General features: G+C 55.6%; 1 protein-coding gene across 19 annotated transcripts in view; it reads right to left on the reverse strand.

The window, feature by feature from the left end:
- BIN1 (bridging integrator 1) overlaps positions 1-20,314 on the reverse strand; it is a 69,762-nt gene that overhangs the window by 19,875 nt on the left and 29,573 nt on the right. For 6 of the 19 annotated variants that reach the window (XM_049889087.1, XM_049889076.1, XM_049889081.1 and 3 more), the window contains exons 2-6: positions 8,907-8,987; positions 3,691-3,745; positions 3,319-3,413; positions 2,785-2,880; positions 1,179-1,286 (exon numbers count right to left, since the gene is read on the reverse strand). In XM_049889087.1, coding sequence (XP_049745044.1) covers positions 1,179-1,286; positions 2,785-2,880; positions 3,319-3,413; positions 3,691-3,745; positions 8,907-8,987 — 435 coding nt within the window. Of the gene's footprint in view, positions 1-316; positions 410-1,178; positions 1,287-2,784; positions 2,881-3,312; positions 3,414-3,690; positions 3,746-8,906; positions 8,988-9,127; positions 9,582-15,085; positions 15,355-20,314 lie in introns of those variants that run through there. The other 13 variants (XM_049889085.1, XM_049889089.1, XM_049889088.1 and 10 more) reach the window with 10 other exon arrangements.

Here is a 20,314-nt window from a genome sequence, read left to right on the forward strand (position 1 = left end):
GACTCAAAGCCAGCCTGTGTTCCTGGAGGACTAGGATCTCATGGAGGAACCCTGGGCCCCTCCCCATGTCACCCAGAGCCCCTCAGCTTCTATCTGCCTTACACATCTGCCCTCAGGCAGAGGCTACCAGGCTGCTCTTCAGCAGCGGCAAGCCCCCAGATCCAGGTTGAAACCCAGCCCAACCACCCAGCCCAGGGAAGGGGCTGAACCCCCTCCAGGCCAGAGTAGCCAGGTGGGTAGACAGGCACACCCGAGTGCAGAGGACAGGACAACAGACCGGAAGGCGCCAGCACGTGCAGGGTTAGAAGCCAGTCACCTGATTTCGGAGCAGGTTAGTTTGAGCTACGAGATGAGCCTGCAGTTTGCCTTGGCACCACTGGGGGGCAGCTTTCTCAAGCAGCGAGACAGGCTGAAAGCCGGTAGGGGAGAGGTCAAGGCAAAGGAGGGTGGAGAGACAGGAGGGAGACGGGGAGAGAGAACAGAGACACAGATATTAAACGCGAAGTCCAAACGCCCTGATGCAGTGACAGACAAGCAAGACACCTCCCTGTGAGGTGGCCTAGGAGGGTGAAAGAATTAATGGAGAGCCCAAAGGGGCAGGGGGGCACGGCGAATTCCAGCTGCAAAGGCAAAATGTGAGACTCATTAGTAGGGCAGAGGGACTCAGCAAGCACGGTCCTGCCCCAGGGTGATGTGCGGTGTTCCAGCTGAGACGGGGTTACCCGCGACAAACCCTATGGGGCAGTTCTGCTCTGTCCTATAGGGTTGCTATGAGTCGAAACCGACTTGATGGCACACAGCAACACCACACACCAGGTGGAGCAGGCACGATTCCACCAAAACCCAAGTGAGGCCTTGTTCATTCTAGAAAGTGACCTCAGAGGGGAGAGAGGGGCCAGAGGCAGGGCAATACCACAGGTGGACTCTCTCACTTCCCACCCTGGGTTGCAGCACCACCCCAACCCTGTATTCACACTGGCACTTTCTCCCAGGCTCTACGACCTTGGACTAGTAAGCCCATCTCTGTCAACAGGGCTGATGACTCCTACAGGCCCATGGCCCAGGGAGCAGGAGAACCAGATGAGCAAATGGAGCAGGTGAGTGGGGAAAAGAAAGGGGAGGTGGACAACCCTGGTTCCCTGGACTCTACTCGCCCCCTGCCCGGCCCTCCACCTTACCTTGGCAATTTTGGCTTCATCCTTCTTTTTGGCGGTTTGGAGGGACTCGTAATGGTGCCGGGCACTGTCATAGTCCACTAGCTTCCGCCCCCTCTTGGCAATGCGTGACTGGGGGGACAGACAGGGTAAGAGACTGAACAGGGCCTGACACCCATGCTGAGCCCCGACTAGGCCCAGAGAAACTGCCAAGGAGGGCACAGGAAAGTCCAAGGGGCCCAGAGCCTTCAGACCCTGGGGCTCAACACTCCCTTCTGACACACATATGAGCACCTGATGCCTGATTCCTTCGGTGGCCAGGAGCTCACCCCAAGAAGTCAAACCATTTCCATGGGACATCACCCCATCTGTCAGCACCAACAGCCAGTGCTGTGCGGAGCTAGCCTCTCCTCTCAGCACCTGAAAGACGTCCTTGTGCCCATCCTCTCTTCCCCATCCCCCTCAGGCACCTCAGCCTCTCTGTTGGGGATCTTCGTGGTTGGGCTCTGGGGCCTGTCAAGGGGACCTGACCACAGGCCCAGCACAGTGGTCACCCTCTGGCTCCAGACCCCTTCTGCTCTGGGACGCAGCCTCTGGGGTCCCACTCACCTAGTGGAGGCCTTGTACACTGACAATTCCTACAAGTACCCAGGGCCCAAACTGAGAAGGGGCAGCTGGCTCTCTGAACACACAACCCATACTACTATACCAGAGACAGGCACCCCAGGTAAGAGGTGACACACCCTTCTTCAGCACGTGGAGCACAAGCCTGGGTAGCTGTGGGCACACACACAGGCATGCCTGACACACCTCAGGCAATCACAGTCATCCCACAACACACACAACATACACATATACACACATCCACTACACACACACCACACACACACAATACATACACACACACACCACACACATATATACACATACACTACACACACACAAAATTATACACACACACACCACGCACACACCATACACATATATACATATACACTGCACATACACTGTACACACACTACACACACACCATATACCACACACATTACACACACACCATACACATATATTACACATGCGCCATACACACATACCATACACACACATATACACACACACTACACACACACCATACATACACATATACTACACATATACCATACACACACAACGTACCAGACATATATACACATACACTACACACACACCACATACACACACCATACACACATACATATATACACATACTACACACATGCCATACACACACACCATACACACATACATATATACACACACACTACAAACACACCATACACACCATGCATACATACGCACTCACACCAATGGGGTCTCCTCCCACAGGCCTCAGGCTCAAAGAAACAGGGCCTGAAGCTCCCCATGCAGGAAGGCCTAGGTCTGGGGAGTCAGGGCCAAGAGGGCTGTCCTCAGAGGGAATGGCCTCTAGGAGGAGGGAAATACCAGCCCAACAGAGGTGCCTGTCTCAGGGCACAGCTACCTTAGTCCCTGGCCCACCCCAGGCTGCACCCCTCAACCCTTCTCTCCCTCTCCAGCGCTGAACACTAGCTGCAGGCCAAAAGCAGGGTGGCTGTAAAGAGAGGCCTCTCACCTTGATGTCAGGGAACTGGCCCAGGTACGTGTCCATGGTCAGCAGCGCCTGGTCCACCAACTTCTGGTGGAAATCCATCCAGAGCAGGTCGTTGTTCTGAAAGAGCCAAGAGCAGTGAGCTGGGCCCCTAAGGAGCCTTTACTTCCCAGGGGCCTGGAAGCAGAGGAGTTGAGACCTGGGGGTCAGCTCCAGCCTATCGCTTCACAGCTCCGTGGCTTCCCAGAGCTTGTTTCCTCCCTGTAAAATGCAGTGACAACTCCTGCCTTCATGAGTTTCTGTGGGTGACTGTGAGGATCAGATAAACCCAGGTCTGGTAGGGGCTTTACAAGTCATGAGACACAACACACAGACAAGGGCATCACAGCACGCTATGCCCTCCAATGCATCCTCACAACAGCCCAGCTGAGTGCCAAGGCCTTCAGAGGAGAAGGACCCTCAGGTACGGGCAGTGAATTGTGGGGAGTGGTGGGTGTGGGGGGTGGGACAGCCCAGGAAGAGCTCTGTGACGAGGCAGAGCCCACTACCCACACGCACTTCGGCGATCTTGCTCGCCTCGTCCCTGCCAGGCCAGTCAGGCTCGTACACCTCCTGTAGACATTCGTTCAGCTTCTTGGAGGCCTCGTGCATGGCTGTGGACAGAGGGGCCACATCGTAGCCAGGGCTGTGGGGGGCTGGAAAGGGGAGCCACCCTTCCCACCCACCCTACTCCCAGAGGCCGGGGTGGGGGTTGCAACCCTTGTCCATCCAGCACAGACCTGGCCTGCCACTTCCTCCCAGTCCTGCCACTTCCTCCCAGCCCTGCAGCCTTCAGCTCTGAGTTGGGCAGGGACCGTCACCGCACCCAGGCCTACAGGGGTGGGGAGGGCCCCAGGTCAGGTCTGCTCCAGAGCCCTGTCTTCCTCTTACCTTTGACAGAGGCCAGGTAGGTACGAAGGTCCTTCTGCAGCCGGGTGCCCTCAGTCTGCAAAAGGGAAAGAGGAGGACACAGTCAGGCCAGGCCGCTCGCCCCACTCCGGACCCTGTCCTTCCCACGGCACCCCCCAGGGACAAGCCCAGGCTGGTCTCCTGACAGCTCCATGGGGTGGCTGTCCTCCAATGATAATAAGACACACCTCATCAGGTTACTGGGGGATCAGAAAGATGAACATGTGAAAGTGCCTGGCCAGACGTGGCACCAGTGCCTGGAGGACACAGCTCTCCCCTCTGTTCACAAACACAGGCCTGACTGTGCTCTTGGCATGGGGCAGGAAACTGCAGACAAGCACCACCCCTGCCCAGGGACTGGTCTCCTGGGGTTACTCATTCACCATGGCCCCACAAGAAGATGCTACCTGCCTACCGACCATGCTGGATGCTTCCACGTGGCAGCAGAGAGGTTGTGTGTGGAGGGCTTAAGGTCAGCACAAAAGATGTCATATAAAAAAAAAAAAATGGGGGCATGGGGCTGCAGAGAGCAAAAATCTCTAAGAGAAATGTCTTGAGTCTGCCAGAGTAAAGAACGTAGCCCTGGGCGCACGTAATTCTTATGAACATCAAGTTTGAGGTCCGTTGATACAAGCATCAGAGGAAGACACAATGAGATACCACCTCACCCCATTAGAATGGCAATGACCAAAAAAACCAGAAAACAAGGTGTCGGAGAGGGTATGGAGAAACTGAAACCCTCAACTATTGCTGGTGGGAATGTAAAATGGTGCAGCCACTGTGGAAAACGGTTTGGTGGTTCTTCAAAAAGGTGAACACAGAACTACCATGACCCAGCAATCCCAACCTAGGTAAATACCCAGAAGAGGTGAAAGCAGGAACACAAACAGAAACTTGTACACCAATGTTCACTGTGGCACTTTTCATAATAGCCAAAAGGTAGAAACAATCTAAATGTCCACCGTGTGGTATATATGTACAATGGAATATTACTCAGCCATAAGGGGAAATGAAGTTGCGATATATGCCACAACGTGGATGAACCTTGAAAACATCACGCTGAGTAAAATAAGTCAGTTACAAAAGGCCAAATACTGTAGGATCTCACTTATATGGGATAAGCAAACAGATAGAAACCAAAGACTATTAGTGGTTACCAGGGGTGGAAGAGAGAAAGAGACGGGGAGTTTCTGCTTTGGGCTCACTGAGGTTATGTCAGTGGTGGCAGAATGACTTGGAGAAGGACACTGAGAGTGGGTGCACAACTTGGAGGATATAATGGATGCCACTGTAGCAACTGTTGAATTGGCATATGTTCTGTTGTGTATATTTTCACCACAATAAAAAATTTAAAATGATAAGAGGAAGAAACAAAGTGCAGCCTACAAGCATTCAACCTCTCAGGAACTCCATGGGGTGGCGGGCGGGGGTGGGGGTGCGTTGTGCTGGCGCCTGTGGGAATGGGATGAGGAAAGAACATCCCAGTCCTGACACGGCCGCGCAGAGCACAGGACGATTCGCTGTTCTGCTGGTTGAGATGAAGACTGAAGAATTCCTGATGTGATGCTGTTGTACTCACCTGATGTCATGCAATCTTTCAGATCCAGCTTCCCTCCCTGCCTGACATCCATCACGCCAGCCAACCAAGCCTTCTCCACCCCCTTGGACCCTAGCACCTGCCCGTGCTGCGCCCCAGTGAGGGATCCCGCGGTGCAGGCGGCCGTGTTCCTGCGGGCCCAGGCCGTACCAGGGCCCCTTGTGCCTCCCAGACAAGGCTGCACTGTAGCAGGCCCGCAGAACAATGTGCCACATTTCCAGGCCGCCCTCCCCGCCAGGACCCCCTCAGCTGCCTCCTGCAGGCCAGCACCCAGGCCAGTCAGCCCAGATGGTGTGTGTTGGCTTCCAAAGTGGCCCCTGGCCCCCCAAACAGGACTTTGAAGTCTGAGAAACAACTCTGGAGGTTCCCTGGGGCCCTATCATGCCCCTTGCAGAGCCAATTGGGAGCAGGATAGGATTCTGGAGCCACTACCCACTTTGGCTGGCTCTCTAGCTCCGCACTCGGGAGCCATAGCACACGGCCAGCCCAGGACCAACACCTGCTGCATCCTCCGCGGTGGGATGGGCTCGGCCAGCACTCCCCGCCCCAGACGTACCACCTGCAAAGGGCCCTCCGCGTCCCCCTCCTCAACGTCAGCCCCACCAGACCTGGAGGACCAGGGCCCCCAACCTTCCCAGGGAGTCTCCTGTATGGACCGCCTTCTGGCTCCAGCTCTGACTCCTGCCCCTCTGCAATCAGTGCCATGGCATCTCCACGTAATACCCACTGATGCCCACTTTTAGCAAACACCGATCTGGGTGAGCCCTGGGGACAGAAGGGACGAAGACCTGCCCCACCTCAATGACAGGCAAGCAGCAATGATGAGCCCAGGCACCTGTAGGCCCCAGCAGCCTCCAGAGAAAGGGGCCTGGCTGGCCTGGGAGGCCCTGGGAGGTTTCCAGGAGGGCCCTAGCTGGGTCTTGAGGTGCCGAGGGTACAAGCAGGCCCTCCAGGCTTTCTCAGCACAGGACAGAGGGCAAGTGCTACCTGTTACCAGCATTGAGAGGGTCTGGGGCAGGCTGGGTGGGCAACCTATACCCTCTCCTAGGCCCAGTCCCATAGGAAGGTGTGGGAGATCCATTCCCTTGGAGACAAAATTCCTGGTCATTCCTGCCCCTGACTGGTGCTGGGCCCACCACGCTTGGTGTTCACAGGTAAGGATGCAGGAGAAACCTGCACTTCCAGAGCATCCCATGCCAAACCAGCTCACCTTTCCCAGGGTCCCCCATACTCTGCAAGTTGGCTGAGGCCATGCTCACTGTAGCTCCCTGAATTCATGCCCTCAAGAACAGCAGCCCTCACACCCTTCCCAACCCAGAAAGACGCCTCAGGCCCCAGGCATCCCTCCACACCATCACATCCAGAACTGCCCCCAGAGCAGGGGGACCCAGGGAAGGAGTACCCCAGAGCCTCAAATGAGACCTCAGAACTGCCTACCCTCACTACCACCCTCGGCCCCTGAAAAGCCGGCCAGCCCACTCAACCTGGAGGCAGAGCCCCAGCTCAAGAACCCACGCCCTGCCCACAGCTAGCAGCCAGCAGCAACGGCTATCTTCAGCCCAGGCCCCTCTGACAAAGGATCAATGAGTGAGTGATTCCCTGTTCACAGCCAGGGCCCCAGGGGGTGATTCTGATGGACAAGCAAGCAGAGCACTCCCTGAGGCCAGGCCACAGGGAACTTCACTCTCATGCCCCTGCATTCCTCACCCTACTCCAAACAGCCAGGTGCTCTGGGGAGGTCCACCACCACCATCCAAGGGCTGGAGCCCAGGACCAGGAAGGACTGCTGCTCAGGTCTCTCCCCAGCCCAGAGAGCCACCCTCAGGACCAGGGAGTTAGCTCCATGAGGGAACTAGAGAAGGCAGATTGGATTTAAATACTCAAACCCCTGCACCAGCTGAGTGGCCTTCGAAGAGTCACTTAACTCTAAGTCTCAAGGTCCTCATCTGCAAAATGAAGACCCTATTAGCACCCACCTCCAGCACTACAGGATCATGTCTGTGAAACGAGTATAAGTAATACCAATGCCCTAGAAGGCTCTCAGAGCAGCCTTCAGCCCACAGAAGCCAGCTGGGGGAGGTACACACCCCGGGGCTTCCAAGGGACAGATCAGAAGCCAAGATTTTGGGTTTCCATCATTTTCCAGGTGAGGAAGCTGAGGCCCAAGGGGCAGGGGCTTGCCCAGGGCCACCAAGGCAGATGTCCTGCCATTACCTAGGCCTGGAAATGTCTCCTGTTACTGGCCTGCAGGACAAGGAGCATTGGTGGCCCCACCCCTGCCCTGGGAGCGTCTCTGGCTAAGTCCTTCTGGCAGGCCAGGTGGACTTTCCCAGCATGCCCCCTGGGCCTTTCCCAGCTTGCCCCCTGGGCCTTTCCCAGCATGCCCCCTGGCCCTTTCCCAGCATGCCCCCTGGCCCTTTCCCAGCACGGCTCCCAGCCCTAGCCAGTGTACTCTCAAGGTTTACCACGGGCTCTGCCCCAGGTTCCAGTTCAGTGGCAGAGGCTTTGGTGGGCACTTCCGTGCTTGCTGAGGCCTCCAATATGGACGAGTACAGAAGCCTAGTCTCACCCAGCCCCCGGCCTGGGCCTTCCCTGTCCTGTTTCCGAGCAGAGCTTAGAACCTGGCCTCACTCCCTTCCCTGTTCCCATTCCTATGGCTCCTCCTCTGGCCTTGCTCCCCATCGTTCACTCACCCTCACCAGGGCTGGCCTGCAAAAGGCCCAAAGCCAATGGCCAAGTAACCCCTCGCTCCCTGCTACCTTGGTGCTTCCCAGGAGGGGGAATTCCAGGGTCATCTCACTCCCCCTTCCACTGTGCTCAGACACGGCCACAGAAGTGGATCATTCCAGACTTAGCGATCTCTGTGGGGAAAGGCTTCAGGGGCAGCCCAGGCAGTGTACTCGGAGTCCTTTGGCTTGGAAGCCCTCCCTTGTATCTAACCACTGCCCCCAGGCTGCCACCATGAGCAAGCTCCTTCTGCCACTGGCCCCTGGTCTTGGTAACAATGCCCTTAAAGTCCCTTCCAGGACCTGAAGTCAGACAATTATGGGCCTGAATCCACTTCCTAGGCTGAATGGCAATGGGAAAATTACCCAACTTCCCTGAGTCTCAACTGCTTCATCTACAAAAGAGGAACGATGATACCGTCTGCCTTACAGTGGAGTAGGGAGGTGTCTAAAGACCATCTACAAATGGCCTGGCCTTGAGCCTCCACACGGTCAGTCACAGATGGGGATGATGCCCAAGCCAACCCAGCAGCCCACCCCATCCTAAACCCCACAGAGGCCACTCTCCTGGCTAGAACTCCTGCAGCCCCCCTGCCTTGACACGAAGCTTTCCAGGGGCTGGCCACCATCAACTGCCTGCTCCCGCCCACTGCCACCCCTCCTATGTCCTACAAGGACCTAAAGTGCACCTCCCATTTCCCCTTTTTATGTCAGTACCCCTCCTCCAAGAAGACTTCCATGACCTCAACAGCGTACACTGACCCCTCTCTTCTCTAGTCTCCCAACTCCATAAGGCTGCCTCTTGACATCACCCATCTGGCCACCACTGTTCCATTTTCCCAAGTTCCCTAAGGCCCGGGGCTGCCCACACTCACCAGCTGCTTGTTGAAATTCTGGACACACTGTTCAAACTGCTCATCCTTAGTCTCATCCGCCTTGCCCAGCTTCTGGAGGACCTGCCGCGGCAGAGGTAAGAGGAGAGAACATTACCTTGAGGGAAGGAGTGTCAAAACTGAGTGGCCACTCACCAGACCACAGACCCCTCCCCACCCCCTAACCCAGGGCCTGGGAGGCCTACAGCCAGTATCATCCCAACCATCAGTAAGTCTCCTGGCTGCTGGCATCCCCAAGGGCAAGGCTGAGTACACCAAGTCTTGAAACCCCTGCCCTCTATCCAGGGCTCAGCCAAGAGGAGGCACTTAGGACAGGCTCGATGTGGGACTGAAACCAGGAGGAGGGAGGCTTCCAAGACAGCATGAGGGGCAAGGGTGCCCCTCCTTGCTGATCTCACACTGCACTCATGGGGCTCCACCCCTACTCTGGCTGCTGAGAGCAATCTGAGCATGAGAGGGGGCCAGGCTGGGGGAGCCACACCTCCCTACATGACTCCATCTTCTGGGCCCAAGGCCCGTGTTACCACAGAGAAAAGCAGAGCAGTCCTAGCCTTGGAGGGAACACTCCACAACAAGGACACAGCCAGCAGAGCCCAAGGGGCAGCTCCCAATCCAGCAATCTGATTTTTCAGATGTGACCTGTTTAGCCACCTTCTCTCACCTTCCACGGTCCAGCAGACAATCCTGAGCCCACCCTTCAGCACACTCACACAAGCGTACACATAGACACTCAGGCAAATAAAGGCATACACATGGACTCACAGCCACACGCGCTTACTCCCAACTGGAACTCTCAGAGGTGGACTCTCCCCTCTGATGGGTCACAGCTGTCCCTTCTCAGCTGTGGCAGGGAGAAGGAACAGAGGGCAGGAGGGGGAGATGGGTAAGTAAAGGCAGAGAGGGAGACCCGAAACCAGAAGGGGGGAAAGGGCTAGAAAAAAGGAGGAGCTGGACCAGTAGCCAGAGCCCTAACCAGATGGGCTGGCCCACCAGGTCCTCCCAGGTTTCCCTCTCTCTGCCCCTCCAGCCCCATAGCAATATATGAGGAGAGAGTGGTGGGGCAGTAAAATAGAGATGATGGAGGCGAGGGTGACAGTGAGAACAGAGGAGAGAAAGACAAAGAGATGGGGGGGCTCACAGAAAAGGAATGCTAAAGCAGAGATGGAGTGGGGTCATACAGAGGGGGGCAGAGACGAAGGTAGAGACACAGAGCCATCTCCCATGGGGAAGCAGAAGGTACAGCTGCAAGACTGTCAGAGGTCTCTCCAGAGGAAGTGGTCAAAACTCAACATGAAGGAGAAGGAAATAGGTGAGGGGTGGAAGGGGGCGGTAGGCCCAGGGCAAGGGGGTATAGGTGGGGCTGGGCCCAGTGCACAGACAACCCATGAGCAATAGGGATACCCAGTGGCTGCCCAAGGCCCCGGGTCATCACCAGTACCGCCCTCAGATACGTCCGCCTTTTAAAGCCCCTGTGGCGCATCCAGCTCCTGTGTGAGGGATGCCCAGACCCTTCCCATCCATGACTCCTCTGGGAAGCCCAGCCCAGATGCACGGTGTGGCCAGCCCCTCTCAGGACCTCTTTCTCACCTTTCAGGGCATCTGGCCCTCTCTCACCAGGCGCCCGCTCTGTGTTCACCCTGGCCCCCAAGCAATGAACCAGACACAGGCCCAGCCCAGAGTCAGAGGGAAGTTCCTGGAACTGTGGCCTCAGACCTGACCTGGGAAGACTTCCTGGGGGAGGTGGTTGCCCAGACGGAGGGGAGAGCTTGCAGCAAAGGTGAGGAGACCAGAGTAGGGGATTCTGAATTGCTCCAGGTGACCAGAGGTCATACAGAATGTTGAGGGAGGGTGAGAACAGTGGGAGAGGTGGGCTGGGCACAGGAGAGGCGGACCCACAAACAACGGTGAGCTGCAATGGTCAGGACACATCTGTCCAGGCAAGCGCAGCTGGCAAAGGCTGACACCCCAGGACACTGGGGTGAGAGGAGGGAACCAAGTGCAGAGTATCAGCACTTCCCTCAATCCACACCCCTCCTCAGACCTCACTCCCTGATGGCCATGTCCGCTGGGTCTGCGGAAGGAGGTGAAGCCTGGGAGGTACTGGCCCGGCTCAGCACTAAGCTTGGGTGGGTGACTCACCCCCACATGCCAGACACCATCCCACAGCCTCCCCCGCTTCCAGCCCTCCTCCACAGACGAATGGACCACTAGGTGGGAAAGAACTCCAGAAGTCTGTGGGGGGAGCTGTGGGCCCACGACCAGACAGCAGGGGCCACCCGAAGGAGCCAGAGTCCACCAGAGGGCAGGGCAGGGCCTCAAAGCATGACCATGTCTTCTTCCTGAGGAGGTGGGCTCAGAGAGCAGAGGTCCCCAGTCCCCGCCCTGTCGCCAGGGCGCCCAGCTGAACACCTGTTCCCTGACAGCTGAAGCCGCTGAGGAGATCCCCAGGTCCTGAGAAAGAGAGGCCAGCCCAGTGTGAGAGTGGCCTGGGAAGGAGACCCCTCCAGGCAGTGGGAAGGCCCCTGAGAAACGGGACTCCCACTCTCATCAGCCTCTTAACCTCTCCTACCTCTTGGAGCCTCAAGCTTCTTGTCTGCAAATGAAGATAATACTAGCACCCGGCAGAGGTACTCAGATAACGTCGATGCCCTAAAAGGCCTTCAGAGCAACTTTCACACAGCTGGGAGCTGGGCCTGGTCAAGACACAAGACAGAAGCCATGTACACACACTATACAAGGTGTGCACGTGCACACAGCAAACTCCTATTCATCCTTCGAAACCTTGCTCAAGGGACACCTCCTCTGTGAAGTTCTCTGATCTCTCCACAAACCACTCTGTACAACTTAGGGCCTGGGACCTAATTTCCTCATTGCTGTGTGATATGTGTGAGTGTCTGCCTCTCACCCTGCTCCACCCATGACAGCCTGTGGTCAGAACAAGATCCCAGCCATTTCTGTGTCCCCAGCTCCACAGAGGGCTGGGCACAGGGCAGATACACAGAATATTCCTGGTGGTCGGGGACTCATTAGAGCCATGGGCTTGAGGAACGCCCCGTCTCTCAGCCTCAGTCTCCTCTTAGGCAAAATGGGAAAACTAGTGGCCTAAAGGAGCCCTGGTGGCATAGTGGTTAAGAGTTCGGCTGCTAGCCAAAAGGTCGGCAGTTTAAATCCACCAGCTGCTCCTTGGAAACCCTTTGTGGCAGTTCTACTCTGTCCTATAGGGTTGCTGAGTCGGAACCAACTCAACGGCAATGGGTTTGGTTTTTGGTTATGAGCCTAAAGTACTTAGCAGAGTGCCTGGCACACAGGAAGCATTCTGTAAGCCTGAGTCATCAGAATTAGGGTTAGAGCTAGTATACCACTAACATAAGGGCTGGGTCCCTTTTAAAGACTTCCCCAGCCCTGAGAAGGCAGTGAGTATCCAGCCTATGACTTACCAGCTGTGTGACCTTGGGCTAACTGCTTAGCCTCCCTGTGCCTCAGTGTCCCCACCTTGGAAATGGGATGATAAGAGGGTGCGCCTCTGGGTGTCCAAGTAAAAGTACCACGCAGGCAGAGCCACAGCAGCCCAGGCCAGAGGAGAGGTGCAGGAGAAAAGTCAGTCCCTCCAGGCCCAGCACTGCTCGCTGCCTTGTTTAACCTGCCCCCTCTCAACTCCTTATTCTGAAACCACTGTCGCGCAGGCTCAGAGGAGCGCTCAGTAAGTTGGTGTCAGCCTTGGCCTCAGCTAGCCTGCATGTCACATACACGGGACAGCACAAACACAGGACGTGATGAGGATGCGAGGTCCAAGCTGGTCCCCAGGAGCTCCTGAGAGCAGGAAAACAAGCAGGCTCCAGGTGCTGCCTGCCCCTGCACAGGGGACCAGGACAAGGCACTCTGCCTGCACTCTGGAGGAGAATGCCTGCTGGGTGGAGAAGAGGCCTTTCTGAGGCCCTGGAGTTACCCTCCCTGTTACCTAGGGGCTGTCAGCCACACAGGGGTCTGTCCCCACCTCCAGGGGAGGTGACAGGCTGTTCTCTCAGCTCCCACCAGTGTCTTCTCAGAGCAGCCAACTTACCTAGGAGCAGACACATGCACTCATACACACACACACAGAGTTGTCTACTTGCAGAGCACCCACTCAGAGCACAGTCGGCAGTGGCCTGCTCTGTGCTGAGCTCTGGGCAGGATGAGATCACAGACGGAAACAGAGGGATGGGGCCTCTGGGTATCCAGGAGGAGCCTGGCCCAGCAGGGTCATGGGAGGCAGGACAGCAAGCTGGGTTCTGAAGGGTGAGCAAGAGCTGGGTGAGGAGGAGAGCCTGGTGGCACAGGGACAGGATTAGCACTGTCTGTCCAGGTTACTCTGGGGGCAGGGGACGGGAAGGAGAAGCCAAGACACTCACACTTATCGTGCACGTATCACTTTGTAACAAAGAGCAGGCTTTCTAGCCACACAGCCAGAGGACAAGCACAAGTCCCACCACATCTGTGTCAGTGCAGGAGGCCAAGGCAGGCCTGGGGTGGGGCCGCCAGGCAGGTGGGTTGGGCAGGCCCACATAGCCAACAGTCCAGGAAGCCTTATCAGTGCCACTTGGGGTCAATCCTATCAGTTTCCTCTCACCACATCCTCCAAGAGTGGCCAGATCTGAGCAGGCTGAAGTGCCTCAGAAGGGGATATTTCCAGGGCAGGGCAGAGAGGAGCGTCTGTCTGGTGGCAGGAGTGACAACGTGTCTGCCCACCTGGCAGGCTCCAGAGCCTCCTAAGCAGTGCCACAGTTCAGCCTCTCTGAGCCTCAGGTGTGATGACAGCCCCTCCCTGGAAGGATGGCGGGGGGGACCACACTAGGCCTCTTACTGCAAGAGAGAGACTTGGGTTGAGGGATGCTGGCAGAGAGCTTTCCATGGCTGGGGGCGAGGAGGAAGAGTGCCCTTCCCTGCCTCTCATGATGCCTGCCTCTCACAGCCCCAGAGCCCTAGGGGAAGGCTCTGGAGTCAGCCCAGCTCACTACAGATGTAAGGATGGGCCAGGCAAGCCCCCGGGGCAGAACACCCAGGACCCCTCATACTGGAAACCTTGGTGGCATAGTGGTTAAGAGCTATGGCTGCTAACCAAAAGGTCGGTAGTTCAAATTCACCAGGCACTCCTTGGAAACCCAATGGGGCAGTTCTACTCTGTCCTATAGGGTCACTATGAGTCGGAACTGGCTCAACAGCAAGGGGTTTTTTATACAGGTACAGCCTGCGTGGGTGCAGCTGGCCAACTCAAGCGGTAGGAAATACCCCACCCCCACCCCAAGCAGTCTTGTTTGAACCAAGAGTTGTTACCACTTGGAGTTCCGGCACTTTACAGACATGAGGTGTCACATGTGGCAGGAGGCAGGTGAGCCCACGTGAATCAGGACCCTGACCCTAAGACCACGTGGTGAGGAGTGCCTGCTCTGAGCAGCCCCACATCAGGAAAGGAGGCCAGCGTGTGTTCACCTTCCTGACCCTGAGCTCAGGGCAATGCCCTCCTGGGGGCCCCTGCAGCCCCCCTGCATCTGTGACGACACACACCTGCACATTGGTACTACACAGGGCAGGGATAAGCACTTTCTAGAACCCAGGACCAATCCTGTTGGGCGCCAGCCTTCAGGAAGAGCCAAGACTAGGGCCCAGGGTGGAGCTCCAAGGGAGGCAGGGGCCAGGTGGGCATGGGCCCAGGATGGATGTGAGAGGCAGTGGGAAAACTGACTGGCCCAAAGACCACCCCCCGCCACCCCAGGCCTGATTCCAGCACTAACTTCATTTCTTTGGGCCTCAAAAAGGGGCTCTTGACCAGAATGGAAATGCCTTTGTTAACAAAGAGAGGATGGGGAGAGGGGGGAGCTGTGCAGGGTCACATAGGAGGCCAAGGACAAGGGTCCTGGGAGCCCACCCACCACAGCCACTCCCCTAAGCTTGGGCCTCAGTATTGACCACAAAGACCCACATTCCCAGTAGCCCGGGACAGCAAGATGCACTGGGGGCTTCTCCACCAGGGCCCGAGTGCCGGCCATGGCTCTGCCCTGGGCGGCAGGACCCACCCCACCCTCCACTCAGCTCAGTGCCCAGCACTCCCACCACCATACCCCTCACACAGACCCTGGCCTGAACCCAGACGGCCGCATCTACCTCATCCCTCTCAAGGTACTCACCCCCCAGACACTGAGACCCCAGACAGTGCATCTCACCTTCACCTTCCTCAGCATCTCCTCAGCACCTGCCCAGCTGGCTCAGGAAGGGTCAGAAGCGGTGGAGCTCCGCAGGCTGGCTGAGTGTCATCACCCCACCTCTTCCTCCCCAGCACAGCCTGCGGCTGGGGGAGACAGGATGCAAGCACGAGCACCCTCGGCCTGTGCTCCCCAGGTGGGCGGGGGCACACAAAACACACAGGCAGAGGCCACCATGAGACACTCAGCCAGGCTTTCCCATGGACCAGGCAGCTGGCCCTGCTCTGAGGGAGACAGCCCAAGAGGTCACAGTGAGGAGGGGGAACCCAGAGTGCAGCCCCTGTGTCCCTACAGCCCCCTCTGCCCACCTGCCCTGTGTCTCTGGCTGGCAGACTGGCTGACTGGCTGACTGCATTCTCTTCACTGGTGCCCTCCATCCGCCTCCTTCTACCTTCTCTTCCACAGGGCTGAGAAAGTTGTGGCTGACAGCAGACAACCTCCCTGCTCTTCCTGCCCTGATGCCTAAGGGCCCTGGGTGGCCTCATCTGCAGTGCCCAGGAACAGAGAGGAAGGGGACCAGCCTTGGCCTGGCCTCATCACGGAGCTCCAGAGACCTGCAGCCGCCACTGGAGGCAAGGAGACTCCTGGACGTTCTGGTGACACTGGAGGTCTCGAGGACCCCACCCCTGGGAGGCAAGCCTGTACCAAGACCAGGGTCCGTTTGGGCAGGCAGAGGTGGGCACCCAGGCAGAGGAAGGGGTTAGAGGCCCGCCCACCTTCCTGTCCTGCCCAGTGGCCTCCCACTGTCCGGACCACAAGCATGGGGGAAGATGGTGCCATCACTGAGCAAGGGAAGTCTGGAATCACTGGGGACAGAAGGGGCCTCTGGCCTGGGACAGTCCTGCAGGCACTTCGTGAGGGCCCAGACTACCCCTCAAGTTCCCACCCCTCCTCCAGGCTCCTCTTCCAAATGCCAGCTGCCCCTGCTCCCAGAGAAAAGAAGCCTTCTCTCCTGGCTGCTGGTGCTACCCTCCCTGCCCTGGGCAATGAGGGGCTGCTCCCTCTGTGAGGTGTCCCACACTGAGCTATCTCAGCCTGCTCCACACAGCCATGTAGAGGGTCTGGGTGGCCTCCAATGTGCTAAGCACCATGCAGGCAGCGCCACAGTAGCCCAGGCCAGAGGAGAGGGACAGAAGAAAATCAGTCCCTCCAGGCCCAGCACTCCTCGGTGCCTTGTTTAACATGCCTCTCCCAATTCCTTATTTGGAAACCGTAAACTTCAAAAAAGGTTGAAAGAATAACATGACAAATTGCCACATACCTTTCACTGGTATACCCCAATTGTTACCACTTGTCATATTTGCTTTATGTCTTGCCAAACCACTGGAAAGCAAGTTATAGACATCATGGCCCTTTACCCCAAAATACTCTACCCCTAAATACTTCAGCATTTTCCCTAAGAACAAGAAAATTCTACTAAATACCAGTAATACTTAATATTTGATAATATTATCTAAGATACATTGCATATTCAAATATCCCTACCTAGTTGTCCCCAAAATGTCCCTTATGTCTGGGTTGGTTGTTTTTAATCTACAGTCGTCATGGTTCACACATTGCTTTTGTTGTAGCTCTTCTCTCCTTTAATCCAGAATATCCCCCTGCCCCCCAAATTATTTATTTTTGTATTTTTTAATTTATTTATTTTTGGTCTTTCATGACATTGACATTTTTTTAAATGCAAACCTTAGAGAATGTCCCACATTCTGAATTCATCTGATTCACATTTTCCTTGTGATTAAATTCAGGTTATACATTATTTTGCAAAAATGCTACAGAAAGTGTGTTGAATTCTTCCAACTGCATGACACTGGAGGGATGTGAGGTCATTTTGCCCCGTTATTGGTTGATCACTTGGTCAGAGAAATGAGTGCAGACCTCTGCAGTAATGTTTTCCTTGGTGATTACTTTGTACGTTTTGTTACTGTGTAAATGTCCACCAACTTCTTACCAGCACTTTTAGCCAGCTGTCACGGAGTCAGCTTCGACTCAAGGCAACCCCACGTGTGTCACGGTAGACCTGCACTTCACATGGTCTTCAGTAGCTGATTTTTCAGAAGCAGACCCCCAGGCCTTTCTTCCAAAGCACCTCTGGGTGGACTGGAACCGCCAGCCTCTTGAACATGTTAGCCATTTGCACCAGGCAGGAACTCATCAGTGCTTTTAGCATCCGTTAATACTTTGCTACCCACAGAAGACCAGGCCCGTGGTCATCTGGAAGCCTGGTAGAAATGAAGAACTTCCGGCCCTGCTCTGAGCCTGCTGTCTTAGACCCTCAAATCAGACTTCGCATCAGGACAACGCCCCAGGTCCTCTGTATGAACACAGAGGTCTGAGATACTCCTCTGTGGTCACTGAGGAACCAACTATTCCACCAAAAACAAAAAAAAAAAAAACCAAACCCGGTGCCCTCAAGTCAATTCCGACTCATAGCGACCCTACAGGACAGAGCAGAACTGTCCCATAGGGCTTCTAAGGAGTGACTGGTGAATTCAAACTGCTGACCTTTTGGTTAGCGGCCTGAGCTCTTCACCACTGTGCCACCAGGGCTTAAAAACCCAGTGCCATAGAATCGATTCCGACTCATAGCGACCCTATAGGACAGAGTAGAACTGCCCCATAGTTTCCAAGGACAGCCTGGTGGATTTGAACTGCTGACCCTTTGATTAGCAGCTGTAGCAATTAACCACTATGCCACCTTTACCTTTAGGGCTTACTAAATTGTGACCTCCATAGTCCTCTCATTTTCATTCCCTGGCATTCTTCTATGAAGAAAAGGAGCCCTGGTGGCGCAGTGGTTAAAGCAATGGACTGCGAACTGAAAGGTCAGCAGTTCAAAACCACCAGCAGCTCTGCGGGAGAAAGATGTGGCAGTCTACTTCCATACTGATTTACAGCCTCGGAAACCCTATGGGGTCACTATGAGTCAGAATCGACTCGACAACACTGGGTTTTTTTCCTTCTACCAAGAAGAGCTCTCCCCAGTCCTGCCTTTTTGGGAAAAGGGATCACCATGGACTCGTGGCTCGTTTTTATTCAACAGGTTATGATTTGTTACTGCCATTCTTCTTTTTGACACTCAAATTGTCCCACATTTGGCCAGTGGGACCCTTCTGAATGTGCCCATTAGTCTGTAAGCACTTCCTTGCTTTCTGCACAGCAAGGCACTCCAGGTTCATCTCACACTTTCTCTGCTCAAGTCCAGAGCGCCTCATGCCTCCCATAGCGCCAGGCTGGCCACACACAGGCTCTGCCTTACGCAAAGGCATGATGACATTTTAAGAAAGAGAAATCTTGAAACTCTGGCCTTGGGCAGGAGCCAGGGACAGCATTCCACACCGAGGGGGCGAGAAACAGCTGAGCTCTCAGCCTCCCCCTGGGGAGCCAGCTTAGCCACCATCCACACTTGCGTGCACACACGCCCACACACACACAGCATGTGCTCACAGGTGTCAGTGGCACACACACTCACCCTGTGGTCATGTGGCCTCTGCTGATGCTTACCTATCTGTGCACACGCTCACACACCCTCCCTGACATGCCTCAGACAACCAGGAACTCCCTGCCCACCGCCCTTCAGTCACTTTCCCACGAGGAAGCCAAAGGAGCCAGGAAAGAGGCAGAGTAGAGGCCAGAAAGACCGTGAAGAACCCAGGAGGAAGGAGCTAGAGAAAGAACCAGAGGGAGAGAGACAGAGAAACCACGGAAGAAAACCAACAGAGCCCCGGGCAGCAGGCTGGGCTCTTGAGAGAAGACTGGGCCTCCCTACTGCAGCTTCCTGTCCCTGCCCAGTGCGCGCACGCGTGCGCACACACACACACTCTCTCCCTCTCACTTCCCTGGGCCTCTCTGCCCTCCTTCCTCAGGACCTCCATTTCCCCAGGCCCTGGCTGGAGGGACTGGCTCTGGGGGTGGGGCTGGCTACCTATCTGCCTTCCTCCTCGAGGGAGGTGCTGTACTTGACTCACAAATCCAACAGATTTCCCTCTTTCAGCCACACGCCCACTGTGAAGTCAGGGCTGCCCTAGTGAATCCTGCCAGCTATGCCAATTGTGCAAACCAACCCAGGGAGACTAAGATTTCCCACTTCTGACACAAAATTGTATGGTGGATAACAAATCCCACTCCATACACCAACTGCATCCTGTGGAGATCTCAGCTTCCCTTTCAGTTCAGACCCCAGTTGCCCACACAGCCCTTCCCTTCCCTTGCCACCCAGGGATGGATCAGTGGGTAAAAGGTACTAGCCACAAACTTGGCAGTCCAGATGACACCCCTGCTTCAGAACAGCCAGCCCCATATTTAGGGTTTTCCTCTACTGGCTCAGGGTACCAGCCACAAGCCCAGGCATCTACCTGGCTCCTTCCAGTTCAGGCCAGCCAGCTCCTCCTGCTCCTTTGGATCTGAGCTCATGGGAGACTCCATGTCTGCCATAACAACTTTAATATAACAGAAATGGATACAAACAAGAGACACATGGGTGAGGCCTGGAGCGGTCACAGCACAGAGTTTCCACATCCCGAAGAGGGACACACTGCCCTCTCCTGTACACAGTCACAACTAGGAAGCCTCATCTGAGCCTTAGGGCTCAGTGCTTTCACTGGCCTTACATCATGCCCCACAAGGCTTCGCATCGGGCCCTCAGGCGGTCCCTCTTGAGCGGCTCAGTCCCCACTCATTGGCCTCAGGTGTTGGTACAGCTCTCAGGAACCAAGACCAAAGACCAGATGGCTTTCTGCAAGGTGATTTCATACCTTGCGCCCACCTAACCAAACTGCCCCACCGATTCAGCTGAGGGCACTGCATCAGCCCCTCCAAGTTCCACAAATATCAGGGAGCCGCTGGACCAAGGACCCACCTTGAGGGAGCCCTACAACCCTTGATACCTCTCACACTTGGGCTCATATCACTATGACTCCTTGAGGTGATAACTGTTCCATTTTACAGATAAAGAAACTGAGGTTCAGAGAGGTCATTCGGCTAACGACTGGCAGAGCCAGGACCCCAAACCAGACTGTTTCCAAAGCCCAAATTTAATTTACGATTTTCAAATTGGAGTAATGGGCAGTGAGCAGGCTTGGAGGTTACTGCAGAAGATTCATCCTGCATTTTGCTGTGTTCCAACGATTTCACCAGTAAATAAAACACTTCTGT

Source organism: Elephas maximus, chromosome 6 (genome assembly GCF_024166365.1).
Source record: "Elephas maximus indicus isolate mEleMax1 chromosome 6, mEleMax1 primary haplotype, whole genome shotgun sequence".
Taxonomy (NCBI): Eukaryota; Metazoa; Chordata; class Mammalia; order Proboscidea; family Elephantidae; genus Elephas; species Elephas maximus.